This window comes from Phoxinus phoxinus, assembly GCF_949152265.1.
Source record: "Phoxinus phoxinus genome assembly, chromosome: 3".
NCBI classification, from domain to species: domain Eukaryota; kingdom Metazoa; phylum Chordata; class Actinopteri; order Cypriniformes; family Leuciscidae; genus Phoxinus; species Phoxinus phoxinus.
Window position 1 is genome coordinate 31164559 of NC_136878.1, and position 21577 is coordinate 31186135.

Genomic DNA, 21577 nt, shown 5'->3' on the forward strand with positions numbered 1-21577 from the left:
TTTGCTTATGGTTTGTAGAGAAACGATCAGAAACAGCCCAGTTGAAATGAAATGAAAACCATATCAGGTATAGGAGTTTCACCAGAACACATAGACATTCACCATCAAACACAGAACACATCCTGCAGCTTGGGGTGTTTCCTCCACTATCATTTACATCACACTCTGTAGGCTCGTGGAAACACTTCTCTATGGGATTTTCACAGCCTACAGCCTGATACTGCTGTCGTCCTCCAGCAATCAGCTGTCAGGGTGGAAAAAAAAGACACGACAGCTGTCTTTGCGAAAGAAATAGAAAAAAACAAACAGCAGGAAACCCCCCTGATCTCCTTGCCATTTCTTTCTCTCCTTCTCCACACCTCATCCCTCTTTTCTCTCTTCCCTTCCAGCACTCCTTTTGTGCCATCCATAACATCCCTCTCAAGTTCCCAGAACACGTTCTTAGAAACCAAACACTGTCCCAAAAATAAACACAGTCCCTAGAGCAAACAACACATTGAAACATTTTCACAACCGAATCACATCTATCAAAAATGTTTCAAATGGAAAACAAATATGACAGAGCAGCTCTTTTACCTGATCCTGACTTTTCGATCCCATCACGCAGCTGAACACACCAACTTTAACAGGAGATTAAGGTCCCCATTCACAAAGGCTCCTTGCCACACATGTGCCACAGAGGACTCCATCTGCAGTACATTCATTAGAGGAAAATGCTGAAAGGAAAGCTACAAGAAAGGATCTAAGAGAGGATACATACAGACAGTCTTTGTCCCACCGAGGTAAGAGAGAGTGCTAACATCCAGTCACAGAGATGAAGTGTCCACACACTCTACCCTCTCACTGCTGCCACTGCTGAGTCTGCCTCTGGTTTGCTGCCCTATATGAGCGGGAACCCGCCTTGCACACGCACACACACATATGCATCCAGTGCACGTAGCAACTAGCTGTCAGAAGAGACAGGGAGGTTTTCTGCTGAACTTCTCAAATATCTCTCAATGGCAAGGTACACACACTCACATAATCTCATGAGCTGCTGGTTTTGATATAGAAAAATACGGACTTCAGGATACTGTATTGTAAATTCTTAAGCGCACACACAAAGTGTAAAGTGGCGTTTTTCAGGGCTCTAGGGATGAAGTTTAATGAGCTCCTGTAGAGCATTTAAGGGTCAGAAAGCCACTCTCCAGTGTCTCAGAGGACAACACTGTCACCATTTTACCACTCCGGTCCTCTCTCAGCCCTTATCACTCTTTATTTTTCCTTGAACACCTCCTTGTACAGTATATTGTTTCTTCGTCTCTTAAAACAGCACATTTTCCCCCGACATATTCTCTTCTTCTCTTTTGAAGGGATAGTTCACCCAAATTTTACAATTCCGTTAATATTTACTCACTTTCATGTGTTTCCAAATCTGTATAAAAAAAATTTTTTACCAATAAAGATAACCCGAGAATGACACGATGATCATGCCTATCAAGCCAGCCTAGTCCATTGTTTTGTGCTCCATGCAAGTCTTCAAGCATTTTTGGAACAGTCCATGTTGTTATTAATATATTTCCTGCAGCTCTCAATTTTCATCATTCATTAAACTATTTTGAACAGGCATGTTATACTCATTCATATAATGACATCAAAACCATCTTTGTATCTGAAGGTGTACACATGTAAGATTTAAGCACTTTAGCTGAGGAGAAAAGTCAAGACTTATCCAGAAATTAAGAGAAAAGTCTTATCCAGAAAATACACAAATCTATCATATAGATGTAGCAAAACTCTTTTTAAAGATTCGTCAAAAAGTGTCTTTAGTGTTCCCAGGAAAAAAACAGCATGCAAATTTAGAAAAATATATACACAATAAAAAATAAATGACAAAATTTCCTTTAATAGGATAGTTCACCTAAAAATTCTGTCATTATTTACTCATGCCATGTCTTTCCAAACCTGTATGAAATTATTTCTTCTGTGGTAGGCCTACATAAAATATTTGGAGAAATGTCTTTTTTTTTCCAGTTTAATGGAATTCATTGGTAACCAAATTTGATTACAAACATTATTTTTGTTCTCATTTGTTCTGCGGAAGAAATAAAGTTATGTACTGTAGGTTTAGATAGAAATGAGAAGGAGTAAATTACAGAGTTTTCATTTTTGGGAGAACAATTCACCAAGGCTTTTTACTAGTTAGTCCTAGACCAATTTCTAGTCCAATTACTTACTCACTCTACCCATTACTCACTTAGACTAACATTACTCTCCACTGCATCATCTTCCATGCTTTTATCCAGTAATATGCTCTCTTCTCTTGTTCTTTCCTTCACCTAAACACCACCGAAATGAATGATCCCATAAATACTATTTGTGGAAATGACTAATGTGCTCTATGCAGGTGCATAATGACTGGCTCAAAGAAGTACAAAACTGAGCCAAAATGGTTAATTGAATTTCCACAGAAAATAATTCAAGCTGAACCATGCAGGCAGACTGTTATCGCTTCTATCTGCACAAATGTTGGAGCAGCAGTTTGTACCTTTTGAAAAAGATAGATGCTGTTCTGACAAGTTTATTGTTCGATTCAATGAAAGATTAATTCAATTTCATTCAGATAAAGCAGGAGTCAGTGTGCAAAACTCAACACAACGGTATGATGATTTTATGGTGTCCCTCAAAGTTCTGTCCTAGGCCCACCACTGTTGACTGTTTACATGCCATCATTTCACGTTTGTGAAACATTATACACAAACATGGTGTTAGCTTCTATTGCTCCATATGACAGTAAGCTAACAGCTACTATAAAGATAATGGATCTTTGTAGATAGATGTATCATGTCAACTTTAAGACAATAAAAAACACAATATATAATATGGTTAGGTGTCTCCTGCATTCCACTTTTGAAAATGTTGTAATGTGACAGCTATTTTTTGAGTTCCCACCACACCAGCACATACCTAAACATATAATAATTATCTATATTAAATGGCACTTTGTTTGTTTTTGAGCTAACGATTTAGCTTGAAATGTACATAATTACAGTTATTTAAAGACCTGATCAATAGTGCTAATCCCACTATCTGCAGTTACTCATTGAAGCCTCACTAAACTAATGCCACCATAATAACAACTTTTATGGGCCGTGAATGAGTGTAGGATCTGTAAGCGGCCATTAATCACAATTAATCTCTCCGATCCTCTGACCAGGTGTTCTTGAGCAAATGGATTCCTATAGAAATGCCTCCACAGAGAGAGTGTGGGTCTCCCACATCATGAAAATGGGTCAGCCCTGGTGCATGGAAAAACCCACACCTATGACTCTCATTGGCTGTAGAGGATGTGATGAGAGAGAAATAGAGCAACTACACTTTGATAAAATGGAGGTGGCTTGGTAAATATTGTCAGTGAACAGACATAGTTGGACATCTTAAGTTATTTTAGGTCAAATGTATTCCACTGACAAATCATGGCATTCAACAAACTCCAACACATATGAATATATGGCAATTATGTAAGTAGTACCATGGTATTCTTTGAAGTACCTCATATGACTTTAACTTGATGGATGTAGACCAAAAAGTAATATTATATATAACAAATCAATGAGACATCAGTGCAAACACAGCTCTAAATTATGTATAATTCAGAATTTGAGGCTTTTGAATCAGTCACTAAAATGACTTATCAGTATAGATTTTGCTTGTGATGTAGCAATCATAGGATTTGTACAACAAGCTAGAGCTGCACAGTCTGGTATAGTTCAAATTACGAGTGGAGCTTCTTCCATCGCTTGATTGAGGATATCCTCTGACCCCAGGAACGCAGTGCCACATCACCAGAACAGAGATTCTCAGAGAGCCCATCTCTACTCAAGTACTCTTACATAAAGTAATCAAATTTTCATCATGTGGAACTCAAGTGTCCTCTCTGAATCTCCAAATGTCAGTGCTGCTCTCCTCTATAATAACAAGCAGCAGATGCTTTTAGAGTCAAATAGAGAGATGTACAATCTCATAGACCTTTCTGAAGGAGAGACCATTTGTAGAGCTGTTCCACATCCACCATGTGGCAGCTCATTAAGTCAGGAAGAACAGAAGGAAACATCCTGTAATGAGGAACACAGGAAACCTTGGCACTGTTCTTAAGACATCACTCACCGCCAGCTCACTGTTTGATGTGCATCAAAACCCAGCTTGAAAAACAGGTAAACCGATTCCTGTGTGTTATTGTTGTTTGAACCATCTACCTTTCATGAATGGCTTGTCCATGTATGTCCAATTTCCATGTATGTGTCATAAAGAAAGTCTTCATCAGGCTAACACTGACAAACCTCTGCAAACCACAACAGGATAGTTTACTTTAGACCATTTAATATCAGTTGGAAAAAAAAAAAATTAGGTAAATAAGGTTCCATTTGTTAACTGTACTTGTTGTTAACACAAGTACATTGTTAAAATCAGGAGTTGTACCTGTTAATTTTATTTAATGTACTAATGAATTTAGCTAGCTAATGCATTTTATTGTACAATTAACTAAGATTAACAGAATAATAAATCCTGTAACTGTAATACTCTTATTTAATGCTCATTGTTAGTTAATTGATGAACTATGTTAACTAATGGAAACTTATTTTAAAATGTTACCAAGTAAATGTATTTCCATGAGGGCTAAATGACTGGCTGTTATGCATCTTAGTGAGTAAGTGCTCAACTAACACTAAACCAGAGGGCACCAATTACATAAACAAATGTTGTTATAATAAACACACATATTTGAGACAGAAATCAAGAGGCACACTGCTTGCCATGACAATGAAAAGCCACTGTGGAAGCAAGCGGCAAAGGAACAGAACTGTCTAGGATTGTCCAGACTTTGTTGGGAAGAAAATGTAAAGGCTGCAGTTCCCCTGGGACCTATTGAAGCTTTAATTGAATGCCCCTGCACTAAACTTATCCTAAAAGCTGATAGGTCAGTCTGTAGGGTGCACTGAATGGTTCACTGAAGCATTAAGGCACACACTTGTCCTTGTAGCACCTTATGTGGGACAAAGTGAACCTGCCTATGCCTTTAGCCATCTTCAAGAATCTACTAAAGATGTATGTCTTTCGCCAAAATTTGACTCAATAATACTTACTATACTGGTCATATAATTAGAATATCATGAAAAAGTTGATCTAATTCAGTAATTCCATTCAAAAAGTGAAACTTGTATATTATATTCATTCATTACACACAGACTGATATATTTCAAATGTTTATTTCTTTTCATTTTGATGATTATAACTGACAACAAATGAAAATCCCAAATTCAGTATCTCAGAAAATTAGAAATATTGGTCTTATTACTTAAGACCAATACAAAAAAAGGATTTTTAGAAATGCTGGCCAACTGAAACATGAAAAGTATGAGCATGTACAGCACTCAATACTTAGTTGCGGCTCCTTTTGCCTGAATTACTGCAGCAATGCGGCGTGGCATGGAGTCGGTCAGTCTGTGACTTCCTGGTAGACGGCTGCGTTGACCTTGGACCTCAGAAAACACAGTGGACCAACACCAGCAGATGACATGGCACCCCAAACCATCCCTGACTGTGGAAACTTTACGCTGGACTTCAAGCAACATGGATTGTGTGCCTCTCTTCCTCCAGACTCTGGGACCTTGATTTCCAAATGAGATGCAAAATTTGCTCTCATCAGAAAAGAGGACTTTGGTCCACTGTGCTTTATTAAATCCAGAGTCATCGCAGCCGTCTACCAGGACATTTTCAGACCACTTCATGCTTCCTTCATTTTCCAGCAGGATTTGCACCTGCCCACACTGCCAAAAGAACCAAAACCTGACTCAATGACCATGGTATTACTGTGTAATTACTGTGTGATTTCATGTAAAATTCAAATTTTCTGGGATTTTGATTTCGTGGGTTTCATAAGCTGTAAGCCATAATCATCAAAATTATAACAAATAAAGGCTTAAAATATCTCACTTTGCATGTAACGAGTCTATATAATATATTAGTTTAACCTGTTTAGTTGAATTCTTGAAATAAATAAACTTTTTGATGATATTCTAATTATATGATCAGCACATGTATATATATATAATTATAATTTTTTTTTTTTTTTTACTTGCTACGTGTGCTGCACTGGTCTAGCTGAGACTGGTCACGACATTTGAAATTGAATGTAAATGTACAAAGTCCAAAGGCACAGGCCATAAACAGTAATTACCTGGGAGCACAGCCAATGAAACAAGGAAAGTGTGCAATGATTGGCAGAGAAAGAGAGAGAAAGACAGAAGGTCAAAGAGAGGATGTCATGAAATTCTAGGTCATACTTCTTATTGTAATGATTTTCAATTGGAGAATTCTGGGGAGAGGTTTCATTGAAACCGCTGCTACGGTATATCAAATACACATTTATTTTACAGGGAATGAAATGAGCCTTATTTTCACTGATGTAGCGTGGCATATTGTCAGTTCCTTCAGTTTCATCTGACATTTTTGTTGAGTTGAGAGTTGAGTTTGTTGAGAATAAAATAAAAATGGTACCATAGGAATATTCACAGTTAGATAAAAACTACAAAACAGAACAAAATATTAATTCTGTATGTAAACTAAGTGATGAACATACATGATTTAGGCTTTAATTTACATCTAAACAACAATCGTAGTAGGTACAGTATAACATTTTCATATCACGATAATTGCTAAAGCTTTTATTGTGGTATTGAAAGCTACAAAATGATGAGTGCTGGTCTGCCCCTAAACCCAACCCACGTAAGCATTGTATGAAAACATACGAATGGGATTGTATAAATTCATAAAGTAAGTTAGTTATGAAGGTTTACAGATAGATTCAACCCCTTCTGGTAAATTTTCAAAAGGTTTTCTTAATATCAGGATAAATATTAGAATTTTCACTGTACATTCACCCCATAGACTCCCAATGTAAGTGCATTACCATACATGACGAAACAGGTGGACGAACTGAAATATTGTTCTGTGGTAATCGACAGCATGCCACGGATGATGTCAATTGAGCTTAAGCTGAATTTAACCCAGAATATTCCTTTAATATGGTGTATACATTATGTGAACAGTGTACTGCAGCACACACAAGTAGAACATCCTACTTCTTTATGAGCAGAAATGTCTTAGACATTCATATGCACACCCACACCAACACATCAGTCAGTGCTTGTCTGGAATTTCACAGCAGGTAGGAGTGCACAATTCATCTACAAAACCAGTGCATTTGTGCAAATCAGTTCAAACATATAACTGCAAAAAAAAAATAGAACCCATTAAAACAATCCCTCACACAATGGCTGCGTCCGAAAGCTTAAAAATGATGTCTTTAGAGAATGCATTTCAAGGTAGGAAGGCACGTCCAAATCCAACGTTAACTTAGCTTTACTTCCTTTCTCCTTTGATACCTTCGTTTGATCGATTTTTAAAGGCATGTATCCTTTGATATTCCGCAATGCTGTGCTTTTCATTCAGCTAAAAAAAGTAAATGTGGCGTCTGAAAGTTGCGTTTGGTGGAACATTTTTGTGTGTAAAAGTTTTTGACCAACATTTTCCCACTTTTGATGTCATTTCTAGCGAGAAATTACTATTGCAGTAATTCACCAAAGCATTACCACAATTCACAGCAGCAAATACCTTTTCTCCTTAAGATATATTTACTGTCTCTAGTTCAGCATCAGAGCTCATCATAATCTTATTGAGAAGAACAAGGTTAAACATTGTTAGCACTTAATAATAACAAAAAAAAAACTCAATGACAACCCGAGTGTTGTTTTGTCTTTGTGTTCACCTTCTGTTTGCTCATTTTCAGTTGACAGATTTTTCCCATGTGTTTCTTTGATTCATCTCATTCACCTGACCCTTGTTAATAAGTTCATAAGTCCTCGTTTGGTTTAGTATTTATGTTTACTGAGTTCTTTGTCCTGTCTGAATGTCATGTTGGAAGCCTGTTTTTCCCTGAGTTATTTGGATTAAAAAGACTGTTCTCTTGTCCTTGTGAGTACTCTTTGGCAACATATTGCGACACTGAGACTAGTACCAGTTTTTAGTTTTCTACAAAGACCGAATACAGTAGCACTTCCTGTGGTCCACCTCCTGCAGATACATGATTATATCAGAGTGCTCGCAGATAACGGCTGTTTCATTCACTGTGGATGAGGCACAGAGAGAACTGGCAGATCAAGCACACCATGTTCTCAGAGCCTCCAATACTTTACCAGCTGATCTGATGGATTTCAATGGAGATGTCATATATAATGCTAAAAAAGGGCTGCTCTTTTATCATTTTTATCAAGTCACATTGAAATCAATATTGCCAATTCTTATTTTTTTTTGTGCAATATTGCAGTATTTATTATAAATTGTCCATGCACATCATTATTTTTTATTATATATTAAACTCTGAGTTGTATTATTATTAAACTCAGGATCAAAGCCCGAGTTGACAGAGAAAGTTGATGATCATCATCATGGTCCTAACAAAGCCTGGTTGGATTGGTTTTGGGTAACACTTTATTTTGATGGTCCCTTTTGAACATTCTGTTAACTATAAATAACTGTGCAACTATATGTCAACTAACTCTCATTAGAGTATTAGTGGACTGTATGCTTAATATCTGCAAACTCTTTATTGTGATGCTCCTCCAACAGACACTCTACTGACTATAAGTAACGTTGCAACTACAGGCCAACTTATTCTAACCCTAACCCTACCAGTCTACTAATGCTCTACTAACACTCTAATGATAGTTAGTAGACATGAAGGGGCAATGTTAGACAACAGAATGTGTTAAAGCAACCATCCAAATAAAGTGAAACCTGGTTTTGTTTTGTCAACTCGAAACTAATCCTGCGACCCTGATTTTGTTCAACTACCATCATGGTACAGGTCCCTGGACAACTTGTTACTCACATGAGATCACACCAATAACAAATGACAACAATCCACAGATCCGATCAATTGACAAAATGAAGCCTTTTATTTTGTCTTGTTCAACAAGCTGATTCACTTAGCTTATATGTTACAATAGAGAAGAAAATACTTTTATTGCAACTTCCGTTTCAAGCTGACAGGTTAGAGAGTTAAGCAGTGCAGTGAGTGTATACATTTCTCTTTTGTCAAACCTAAAAATCAACATATATATGTCAACTAAATCAAAAAGACCCCATTTAGGGTTCTTACACACATTCCATTTAAAAAGAAAAGAAAAATACATTTCCAGACTCAAATTTTCAAACCTATCTGTAGATTTTTTTTCAGACCATATTTAACCTAAATGGTTCATACAGCCTTCTTTTCATCATTATATGTGGTATATGGGCCATTCTACAGAATAGGTTAAAATTTCTTGGGGAAAAAAAAGTCTTTATTCACATTTTGTATGTATGCAAATTGTATAATATCCAAGGTACACATTTCTAGTAATTGTACAGTTAATTCTCATATTGTATTTTCAGAAAGTTTTGGAATATTTTTCCTCTCCCCTAATTTGCCACTACCGAAACAATAATGAATAATTTAATAAGGCTTATATTGAACTATTAAGGTTTTGTTTACATCTACCTTGTAAATATATTTTTTGCTATTTTATTAAAAAGTTTCCACAGATATAACAATTACAATTTTAACACTATATTAAGTGTAATTTATGAGATTTGTTGCATTTCGATTCCAATTTTTCTTTGTAAAAGGCATAAAGTTTATCACTGGTTTCAAAGTTAAGGACTAATCAAACACTATAATAACATCTTATACAACTTACGTTTGGATACTTAAATGCTTTTAAATGTGTTTTTTTGGTTGTGGGACAGAAGTTTGCATCAATTCCGTAGAATGGCGAATATAGTACTGTCATCTGTAAATATGTTGTGTATATATAAAGTGATAAAGTGCTTAAATGATGAGAAGAAACCTAAAATGCTTTATAACCTGCATTTATTCGTCCTCTGCATTTAACCCATTGAAGTTAGGAGCAGTGAGTAGTGAACACACACACACACTATGATACTATGATACTATGATACTGCCAAAAAAGTATCTTGAGAAAGCTGAATAGGTTTTGAACAGAACTATTGTGTATGTGTAATTTTTGCACACATTATTGCACTTGTCTTTCATATGAACCATATTTATGTTCAGTTATTAGTCAATTATAATACATTTTTCACATAAAGATGATTTTACAGTAATACATCAGTTTTGCTGAATGGTGAGCATACACATATGAAACTAATGTAAATATATTAATGAAGATATTATGCTCTTTAAATTTGCCAGATGCAATTCTGAATTAACATCCATGATGAATTAGATATGACACAATCTATCCAGTAAGGGGTCAAAAGCTCCTCTTACTGTAAGCTTGTCTACTTGTATGTCAGTTTTAAAAACATTTAGTTACAGATGGAAAAGACAGTCTTTGACAACTTTAGTTGCCCCCTTGCTTACGTAAATGAGTTAAGGTGAGGAACAAGAGAGCGTCTGGCTGATTGAATGAAGCATCAGATATCATATGCAGACTGCCAGCATGAAGCCTGCAGCGCTGTGTGTGTGTGTGTGTGTGTGTGTGTGTGTGTGTGTGTGTGTGTGTGCGTGCGTGCGTGCGTGCGTGCGTGCGTGCGTGCGTGCGTGCGTGCGTGTGCGTGCGTGCGCGAGTGTGTGTGTGTGTGTGTGTGTGTGTGTGTGTGTGTGTGTGTGTGTGTGTGTGTGTGTGTGTGTGTGTGTGTCTGTCATTCTTTAATGGGCAGTGAGTGAGCATTCAAATGATTGCGTCTGCACTCTCTCTCTCTAGGTTATACTAATGAAAGTGGCAAAAGAAGTATCATATGTCTTCTGTTCAACCTCCATTTCTGCAAACAATATCCTGAGAGGATCACTGCAGCTCTCATCTCCAGCTGTAAATATCAGCAAAGATAATTTGAAGTTGCATTAGACTCTGCATAGACTTGCTTCACACTCTTTTCTGTCTCACGTACCCTCTTAGTTCCATCAAGGCTCAAGTTCATCAACATCAAAAAAAGAAATGTGTTCTTTACCGATTAATATCTGGACTAGTGGCAAATAACCTGTTATGTGTTATAAATCAAAAAAATCTGGAAAATAATAATTAGGAATGCACCCAAATGAAAATCCTGGGCTGAAACCGAAAATTCAGGATTCACTTGGCCGACAAACAAAAATAAATAATAAACTAATAATCAATGAATTATTCAAACTTAATATTAATTATATGAATTATACAATTCAAATAGCTGAAACTGAGTTGTACAAACATTTACATTGCACATAAGGCCGTTTTTTAAAAACGTTTTAAAGTCCCCCCGTAGTCTGTAGCCTTAAAACTCATCTTTGATCCCCAAAATGACATATTTAAACGTTCTTTCCTTGAATAGCTTGCCTCAAAATAGCTTGAATGTAACTACACACTTGCCTCATTTAGTATACGTGGTTCTATGAATATGTAAACTACCCCCGCCTCCACTCACTCACACCAGCTCAGAGATTCATATCACTCATTGACGATCACACGTTGACGTGATTGGTTACAAGATTGTGACGTAAGAAACACCAGCGATTTCAAACCGCGTTAAGTCCCGTTCACACCGCCAGCGACTTTGTCGCTGTATGTCGCTAGTCTCTGTACTGTGTAGTCGCTTGTGGGCGTTCCTAGTATTGGCGCTCTAATGTTATTGGTAGACTGCACATCTGGCCATATCTATACTACAAAATACCATCACAAGTGATATATACAACTATATAATTTTTATTTCACTAGGAATTAGGCTCAAAAGAAACAGTATGCTGTTGGGAGAGTGTTTTTATTTTACCACAGCAGTATTCAGTGGATTAAATCATTTACTAGATTACCGATCGATCAATCAACAAATTAAACTCACTCATACTGTCATAAACTACTAAAACTTCATTCGAATTTGACAAATAATACATTTTCTTGTCCCTAATAGTCAACATAATGCAGGGGAAACTGTAAAATGAACTGCAGCAGTGCTAAACTTGCATCATAAAATTACAACACTCGAACTATACATGTATGAATTAAACTCACTGAGACTGTCGACAGTTTCTTTTCCATGCACCCTTTTATTATATCCATGAATGTGGTTACAGTCGAATGATATAAAACAGTGAAATCGCCCTCGAACTCTTTTGTCTTGCCTGCACTCGAGACGGTGACGTGAGCTCCACTGACAGTCTTCTATCCTATTGGTTGTAGCTTGCGAAAATCGCTTCTCATTTGCATAAAGTTTAAAAAATTTTACTTTATTCGCGTCTCGCGTCGCTTGACACGCCCACATTCTGTCGCCAACACTGTCGCTCGTGTCGCCGGAAGTCACCAGCGCTCCATTGAAATGAATGGGATCGTGTCGCTTTGTCGCTGCGCGTCTTTGGACAAAATACTAAGTGTTGTGTGTTGACTTGTGAATTTGCACATGGTATGTCTTAAAGCATATTAAAAACACCACATAGACATAAACAACATTAAATGCTTGATTTTCACCTCAGGGGGACTTTAACACCAGAACTGCCATGTAAAATTTACTCATTTTTACCCACTAAGATAGAGGTAATCAGTTTTAGTCACAATGGATAAAAGACGATTTATGGATGGCAAAAAGGTATTAGAGGTACTAAATGCCATGAGTGATGGTGAGTCTGATGGTAGGGAGATATCAAGGCTGAGTGATGCGTCCTGGGTAGGCTCAGCATCTGACGGGTCATCTGACAGGGATTTCATGACTAGACATTACTTTGTGAAGGCAGTAGTATAATACAGTGACATAATATGTTTTTTAGCCATACATTTTACTAGTGTTCTATTGTTAATGATAGAATTGTTTCTACTCCAGTTTGTTAGTGAAATCTAAAAATGTAAACAAAAATAAACTGAAATAACTTGTTTTCCTGACAGATTTATTCAGACATACATTAAATAATGAAGGGATCACTAACAGGTTAAGTTCAAATATGTAATACAGTACATCTATTTAGCAAACGCTCTTCCCGCAAATCTCTACCAAACACTGGTTGAGCGATTACATAAGATTAATTTCGGTAAGTTAATATATCATTCAAGATACCTGCTGATGTTCATCCATGTTTATTTCGTGCTGTAACTAGTAAAGAGGAGATGAGAAGATCAGTTCAACTTGAGCCATACTGCAGCTTTAACCGAGGCACTACAGTGATCTGTCACGCCATATTACAGTAAAGAGCGCCAAAACAACATTTATTGTTTCAATTTTGTAATAAAATCATCTGAATTGAATGCTTCATATCAAAAGTAACCAAGCACAAAGCTTTATGCGATTATTAGATGGCAGGCACGCTACAAATGTTTAGTGAAGTGTTCGCACATCAACAGAAAAAATGCACAGAATAAAATATTTTAAATGTAAGAAACCATATCATTACAATATTACCATATCATTACAAAATGATTATTGTCAATCCAAAGTTTAACTATTGCAGCTTATCCACGTTGTGTGCAAAAAGACGCAGAACACAGTCAAAACAGGCCATCTGCGAAGCGCTAATGTCCGTTTCTGTCTCTGATTTCGGATGTCCAAAACCCTTTTGAAAAGTCATTTATGACCAAAAAAGAATCTCACTCCACATTCCTCTAGTAAAACATGCATAGTGCCCATAAAAAGGACTCTTCCACATTAATTCATAGTAGGAAACCTTCTAGAAACATTTCCAGGATGTTGTGTGTATGGTTTTTATTGTCTTGAATAGAGTTGTATAGACTTGTATAGAGTCTTTTGTATTGTATTTTGGTTGTATGCAAGCTTTATGATAGAACCAAAAGATAATGTACCCTCACCTATGTTTTGTATCTACAAATTAGCATTTTGGTGAGCTAAATAATTGTGTATAATATTATATGTTGACATCTTTGCAACATATTACAAGAAATTTAAATAGTTCTTACATTAACACCCAATGTTATGAGAATTAAATGAAAATTATAGTCAGCTTCCAAATAAAGGAAATTAACCCTCTGGAATATTGCACCTTTCCAATTGGTCAAGCTAATTCCCAAGTGACCTCTGTTGAACTTAAAATCCAACTTCACAATTTCCTCCCTCTCCTCCATCTTGTCCTGGTTGCTGTGCGAGGTCGCGGGCTGGCAGGCCCAACACATCGAGCAACACATGTGCAACTTCCTCGACCACAACATAGTCAGACTAAAATCGACTAAGTTTATCATCATTTCTTCATTCAATGTGGAAAAAAGTGATGGCAACTTGAACACAATAGATTCACTGAATCATCTTTAGTCTTCAGAACTTCACAGACTGCTTCAACTGCAAAGGCAATGCAAGTATCGTACGTTTAACCGGGTGTTTTGAAATCAGAAACTGATGGTTCTTTTCATATGGTTAAACTACTCTTTTCCATAGCTTAATTTCCTGTTCCTATTTCCAGTCTGCCTGCAGAATAATGTCACTTAAATGATTCCTGATCTTGCTACATGCTCTAAGCGCTGTATGCTAAGAACTCATTCTTTCTCTGTGGCCATGAAAAATACCCTTTCTTAGAATTAATAAATAATCAATACTGAGTGTTCGCTTGACAAACTAATGAATTGATTGTAATATTAATTTAGCTACATCAAAGCTAATCTAATTAACTGATCCGAATATTAATAATGAATAACAAGTTTTGATTAATTATTAATATTTCCCCTTTGAGCTCATTTGCTGCATTGTTGAATTATTCTCTGAAATGACAGGCAGTAATGTGGAGAACGCATGCAGTGAGAAGTACTAGTTTGCTGAACATCACTACCATTCAAAAGTTTGGGGAGTGTAATTTAAAAAAAATAATAATACTTTTATTCAGCATGGTTACACTGATTTGATTAAAGTGGTAGTAAAGTCATTTAGAACGCTGCAAAAGATTTCTACTTCAAATTAAGTTTCTACATTTTACAGTTTTCACAGAAATATTAAGCAGCAAAAACTGTTTAAAACACTGAAAATAAGAAGAAATTTCTTGAGCAGCAAATCAGCATTTTAGAATGATTTCTGAAGGATGTGACACTGAAGACTGGAGTAATGATGCTGAAAATTCAGCTTTCATTACAGAAATACACAGATTACATAAAAATATATTCAAATATAAAAACAGTTTAAATCTTTATCTGGGTCTAATATTATAGCCTTAATAAGATGTTTTTTAATATAATTTTGTGATATCATACCATATTTGTTATCTTATTTCTCACCAAATAAAGAAGAACTGTATTACAACTTGGAATACAATCAAATCTATTGTATTGTTTGTATATATTTTTAGTCTGTGTGCAAAAGGTAGAAGACAAAACCCTTCCATATACTGTAAAGTACTAACTTTGTATTTAGTTTATTTATTTATTTACTTTACAAAAGAAGCTTAGACATCTGCATGCATTTAGCAGATGTAAATCTTACAATAAAGTAAAATAAGCAATTTGTCACAGAGCCAACAATAATCATAGTATAAAATGGAAATTTTTTACGTGCATTCGTTATAAAAAAAAATACATGTCATTGTAAACAACTGACAAACTTGACAAATAAAACTTGGACTCATTTTAACAATTGATGATATAACATGCAAATACATCTATAGTTTGATTAATTTAATGTCTTAAAACCAAGCCTACGCCACTGCCTGAGACACATGCTGTTTGTTTCTATCTGGGCTTTTTACTTGTGCTGCCCACAAAGGAGAACGCAAGACTGAGTGTGAGCGCAAACATGGCAAACACCATCTGCTTTGTTGCGGTTTTGGCTGGAAACGAAAGCACATGGTTAGTACACAAGTACGCCATGTTTACTGCTTTCAACAGGGAAAGAAAAACAATGTGCTTTTTAGGATAAATTAAAAGTGATACCGTCATGCAAGTAAGGCAGTTTACAAAACTATTTTTCTAGGGACAATTCCCCTATCCCTTGCAGGGCTTCAACCTCAAATGTTTAAGTTACTAGCACAGATATTTAAACACCCCACAATGAAAACACAATGACTTCCTTGATAACTATAAGCACTTAAAATGATTCAGTCTCATTTTACACTTTGCAAAGTTAGTAAGTGCCTCCAAGGAAAAGTGTTTCGCCCCCTTATTAGTGTATGATCAGCTTCATGAAGAAAGTTTCCTCACACTTCCATTAGTCATACAGCGGAGATGATTGTGCCACGGGCTGAAACACAACCTTAACAAGCCTAATCATAGCATCCCTCCCTCTCTCAGCAGTCACGACCACATAATAGGCCAGTATTTATAGATCTGAGCGGCTCCTACGGCACAGATTCTAGCACTTTCTTCAGAACAGGCCTGAGCAATTGTCTAAGCCATTTTCTGGCTAAACAGATGTAAATCAGACTGTCAGGGTCAGTTTTTCAAGAAGAGTTTAAGTCAAATTACTCTAAAACAAACAGATTCTATATTGGAAATCATTTGTCCTCCAACTCGAGACTTATTCTTTATCTGTCTTAGACAAGCATGTTGCTCCAAACCTGTATGAATTTCTTTCTACTGCTAGACAAAAAAGAGGATATTTCAAAAATGTTGGTAACCAACTAGATTTTACTTCCTTTGCATGGTCAAAAAAACGACATTTCTCAAAATATTTTCTTTTGTGTTGAATGGTGTGTAAATGATACAATGAAAGTTTTTATTTTGAGGTGAACTATCCCTTTAAGTTAAAAATGTTTCCCATTTCAATTCAGTTTTATCTATTACATTTATTATTTAATTAAGCGCAGAGGCTATTCACACATTGTATTCTTCCTGCTATGTTTTTGTTTGTTTTCGTGCATCGAGTCAAAGGGTCACTGCATGACATCCCCAGATTTTGTCTTCAAAAATCTTTTTGCCAAACACTTGTCTTAACACACCTGCATTCAACACCAACTGTTGCACTCCGTCAAGCTATCCAGTGTTATTTTTTATAATTAATTGTACTAAATGAACATTAAAGGGATAGTTCGGCCAAAAACTGTCATCATTTTCTCACCCTCATATCGTTCCAAACCTGTATGTCCTTCTTTTTGTGTAACTGTTCATACAATATAAGGACGCACTGGTACAGCCTAAGACTGCAAAAACATTCTTCTAAATATCTTGCGTTCCACAAGGCAACTATTGTACCCACCAAGAAAGTTACAAGATATTTACATTAATAGACAGGAATAATGGTATCATTTCAAGTTTTTACAAAGATGTAAAAGATGTTCTCTCAGTTTCATACAAATTGTATTTGATTAAAACTGTGCTGAATGTGCTCATTAGTGCACCGAGCTCAAACGCACTTAAGGGACTGAGAATGTTTACTTGAGACTAGGAAATTGAGAAATTACGGTCATTACGTTTATGGTGTGTTTGTTTATGAAAACATGCTGGGAAGTTCCTGTGTGTTTTTTGATGTGTATATACACATTCTGGGAAAAGTACATCCTAGAAAAGCAAAATTAGTGCTTTTCCCAGAACACACAGCCAGCAGCCATATCACCCTGTAGCCCAAGACTGGTTACCCACTGAAGCTAAGCAGAGTTGAGCCTGGTTAGTACCTGGTTGGGAGACCTCCTGGGAAAACTAGGTAGCTGAGGAAGTGTTAGTGAAGACAGCAGGGGGTGCTCACCCTGTCCTCTGTGTGGGTCCTAACGCCCCAGAGTAGTGATGGGGACACTATACTGTCAAAAAGCACCGTCTTTCGGATGAGATGTTAAACCGAGGTCCTGACTCTCTGAGGTCATTAAAAATCCCAGAATTTCCTTCGAAAAAGAGTAGGGGTGTAACCACACCATCCTGGCCAAATTTGGCCATTGGCCTCTGTCCATCATGGCCTCCTAATTATCCTCATACACTGATTGTCTTCATCACTCATTGGTCTCCTCTCCACCAGTAAGCTGGTGTGTGGTGGCCATTCTGGCGCAATATGGCTGCCGGCTGCACATTGGTGGTGGTTGAGGAGATTCCCTCTTCTATGTAAAGCGCTTTGAGTGCTGAGAAAAGCGCCATATAAATGTAACGGATTATTCATATTATTATACAGTATATACACACACACTCATCAAAAACACATGAAATAAATGTGACAATGTGTGCACCGTTAAAATAAACAATGTGAAAATGCCATTTTAATCATTACATTTGTTTTATTTATTATATTGTTTATAATGAATTGATTGAGGTATACAAAGAAGGTTGATGTCTAACTTTAAAAAAAAATTATGAGAAGTAGGGTGGTGAATGAAGTTCCGGGTCACTAAAGACCTGAGGTTAACATTTAAGGGTTAAAAAGTATAGTTTCAGTACCACTAGAGGCACACAATTGGAATTGACCCTTCGCAGGGAGGTTGATTGACAGGTGATCTGACCAATCATACTTCGCCATCCGCCATTTTGTCCGACAAAGCAGTCAGGAGAGTTAGTAGATTAACATGGAAGGATTTGAACTTGAAAAACGGAGTGTACTGACGCCTTTCCGCGGTTAAAACAACATTTCTTCATTCATGTTTATTTGATGCTATAAATTAACTAGAAGGAAGAGATGGTCGGTTCACGAGCAGCTTTAACTGAGGCTCTATAGCGATCTGTCAGACACATTAAAGAGCCACAAAACGGTATATTTATTGTTTAAATTTCTTTAAAAAAATTACCAAATTTGAAAGGTGAGACTTTTGTCATGATTCTGCCATCTAGTCCTTGTCTTTCTTTAAGTCTTGAGGCAGGATCATGACAGACCCATGTTTTATGTGCAAACACATGGCCTTGTTGGGCCATGTGCTTGTGTTGTCTCGTCTTCTAGCCCCGCCCTCCTTGTTATCCTCGTTTTGTCATTATTGCTTTACCTGTGTCACCTGTTATGTTATCATTAGTCTCGTCTTTATTGCTTTACCTGTGTCACCTGTTATGTTATCATTAGTCTCCCTATTTAATCCCCTTGTGTTTGCTGTCCTGTGTCGGTTCATTGTTAATCCTTGTCATACCGTTGTCAGTCTGTGAGTATCTTGTGAAGAGCTGTTGTCCTGTTGCGCTATTGCCTGTAATTGTTTGTTTTCTTGTAGTTATCTGTCACAGTCTAGTTAGTTGTTCTGTCTATGTTTTGCCCCCTCGTGGGCTTTGTTTTCCCCGTTATTTGTTTAATAAATCGTGTTGCCCTGACTACTGTCTGCGATTGGGTTCGTACTTCCTCACCATCATAACAGAATGAACCGACCAAAGAGGAACCCAGCAGACAGCATGTCCTCCCGGCTCCGGCTACAACCAGAACAATGGTGGTTGTCGGCTCCCACCGACAGAGAGAGGGTCAACTGTCCGATCCCGTCCGAGGGTGAGTGGATCCTGAGGAACTATGCCCGACTCTGGGATCATTTCTCCCAGGAGGATCAACACACTACTTCCTTGGGATCTCCACCCTCTGCCCGTCTGCCTGTGATCCAGGAGAGTCGCATCTTAGGCGTTGTTACGCAGGAGGAACAAGGGTGCCCCACTTCGACTCCTAAAGCGTCATCCGCCCCTGTAAGTCTCCGCGGCAAGCGAGGGAGACGGATCTCGTGGGAGTCTGCTTCGGAGTCTTCAGCGACGGAGTCAACCCTGCCAGAGTCTGTCCTCCCAGCACCAGTTACGGTCCCTGCTGAGCTTCCCCTACTGGTCAAGCCCGGTTTTTGTCTCTGCTCCGCGGCCAAGGAGAAAGAGGAGGAAGAAGGGGGCTTTCTGTCCTCCATCTCTGTCTCCTCCTGAGCCCGCTTCAGTCAACGCTGTTCCAGAGCCTGCTTCAGTCAACGCTGTTCCAGAGCCCGCTTCAGTCAACGCTGTTCCAGAGCCCGCTTCAGTCAACGCTGTTCCAGAGCCCGCTTCAGTCAACGCTGTTCCAGTGCCGGCAGCAGAGAGGGTTGCTCATGAGTCTGCAGTCGTGAGAGCTGAAGAGAGAGCCGCGGCCGATTCTGCTGCTAAAGCAGTGTTACAGTCGGTTTCAGCTAGTCAGGAGATGCCGGTCGTCATTGCTGCCAAGACCCTGTCTGATTATTTGTCACGTCTCGTCAGAATCCTAGAAGTCCCTGTCAAGCCTGTCTTGTCCCCAGACCCCGTGCCTAGAGCTGCAGAGATCGCTGTTCCTGAGTCGGTTGTAGTGAACGCAAATCCTGAATCGAACATGAGAAGCGCATCTTCCGAGTCTGATGTGAGGAGCGCTGGTTCTGATTCGTCTGCAGAATTCTATGACCCCGTTCCAGCTCTGCAGCCTGCTGTTGCATTGCCTCTCTCCACTGCCCAGCCACCTACTACATCCCCTGTCTTGAGTCCTGCTTCATCTCCTACTGTTTCCCCCATCAAGATTCGTCCCGTATCGTCGCCCCCTGTTGTCCCTATCAAGACTCCTATCAAGTCGCCTTGTGTTTCCCAGGTCAGCCCTGTCTGCACTCAGCCCCGAACTGTTTCCCCCAAGACTGTTCCTCATGTGTCCCCTTCCCAGTCTGCCCGGATTCCTCGCCCTCAACCCTCACCCCGTAAACCCAAGACCACAGTCCCACCCACCCACCCTGGACATTCCCCTATGAACTCTCTTGTTCCTCCGCCCCCCCTCCAGTGTTTGTTATTTTTATTGTTGCACCCCAACCCTGTCGTTGTGTTTTCGTGTCTGCCCTTATTGTTGTTTGTCATGTTTAGTTGGTTTGTGTCTTTGTCTCAGTCTGTCATGTCCCGTGTTTGATGTCTCCTTGAGGAGCGTCTGGTAGCCGTTCCTTAAGGTGGGGGTTCTGTCATGATTCTGCCATCTAGTCCTTGTCTTTCTTTAAGTCTTGAGGCAGGATCATGACAGACCCATGTTTTATGTGCAAACACATGGCCTTGTTGGGCCATGTGCTTGTGTTGTCTCGTCTTCTAGCCCCGCCCTCCTTATCCTCGTTTTGTCATTATTGCTTTACCTGTGTCACCTGTTATGTTATCATTAGTCTCGTCTTTATTGCTTTACCTGTGTCACCTGTTATGTTATCATTAGTCTCCCTATTTAATCCCCTTGTGTTTGCTGTCCTGTGTCGGTTCATTGTTAATCCTTGTCATACCTTTGTCAGTCTGTGAGTATCTTGTGAAGAGCTGTTGTCCTGTTGCGCTATTGCCTGTATTAATTGTTTGTTTTCTTGTAGTTATCTGTCACAGTCTAGTTAGTTGTTCTGTCTATGTTTTGCCCCCTCGTGGGCTTTGTTTTCCCCGTTATTTGTTTAATAAATCGTGTTGCCCTGACTACTGTCTGCGATTGGGTTCGTACTTCCTCACCATCATAACAACTTTGTTTAATATCAAAAGTAGCCTGGTCTGTCCTGTCTGTCAGCGTGTTGTCGGTGTCCTCTATGCTCCGCGATGTATTTTTCACTGCGTGAGAACATGGTGTGTCGTGAGAGCGGGGTAGCTTGTCAGACATAGCAAAAGTAACTAAAGGGGGCGGGTCTTTGCGAACGGTCAATTGCAAAAACAAGCAGAGTTTCAAAATGGTTTCCCAAGCTTCATTTACTCAACAAATTTCTTGAAACAACTTGACTTTCTTTTCATGA

General features: G+C 38.2%; 1 protein-coding gene across 9 annotated transcripts in view; it reads right to left on the bottom strand.

Moving 5' to 3' along the window:
* mctp1a (multiple C2 domains, transmembrane 1a) overlaps nt 1-21577 on the bottom strand; it is a 221340-nt gene that overhangs the window by 160540 nt on the left and 39223 nt on the right. For 2 of the 9 annotated variants that reach the window (XM_079607530.1, XM_079607528.1), the window contains exon 1: nt 577-857. The exons of 4 other annotated variants lie outside the window; for them this stretch is intronic. In XM_079607530.1, coding sequence (XP_079463656.1) covers nt 577-600 — 24 coding nt within the window. In that variant the 5' untranslated portion in view covers nt 601-857. Of the gene's footprint in view, nt 1-576; nt 924-21577 lie in introns of those variants that run through there. 3 more of the 9 variants (XM_079607527.1, XM_079607529.1, XM_079607526.1) reach the window with 3 other exon arrangements.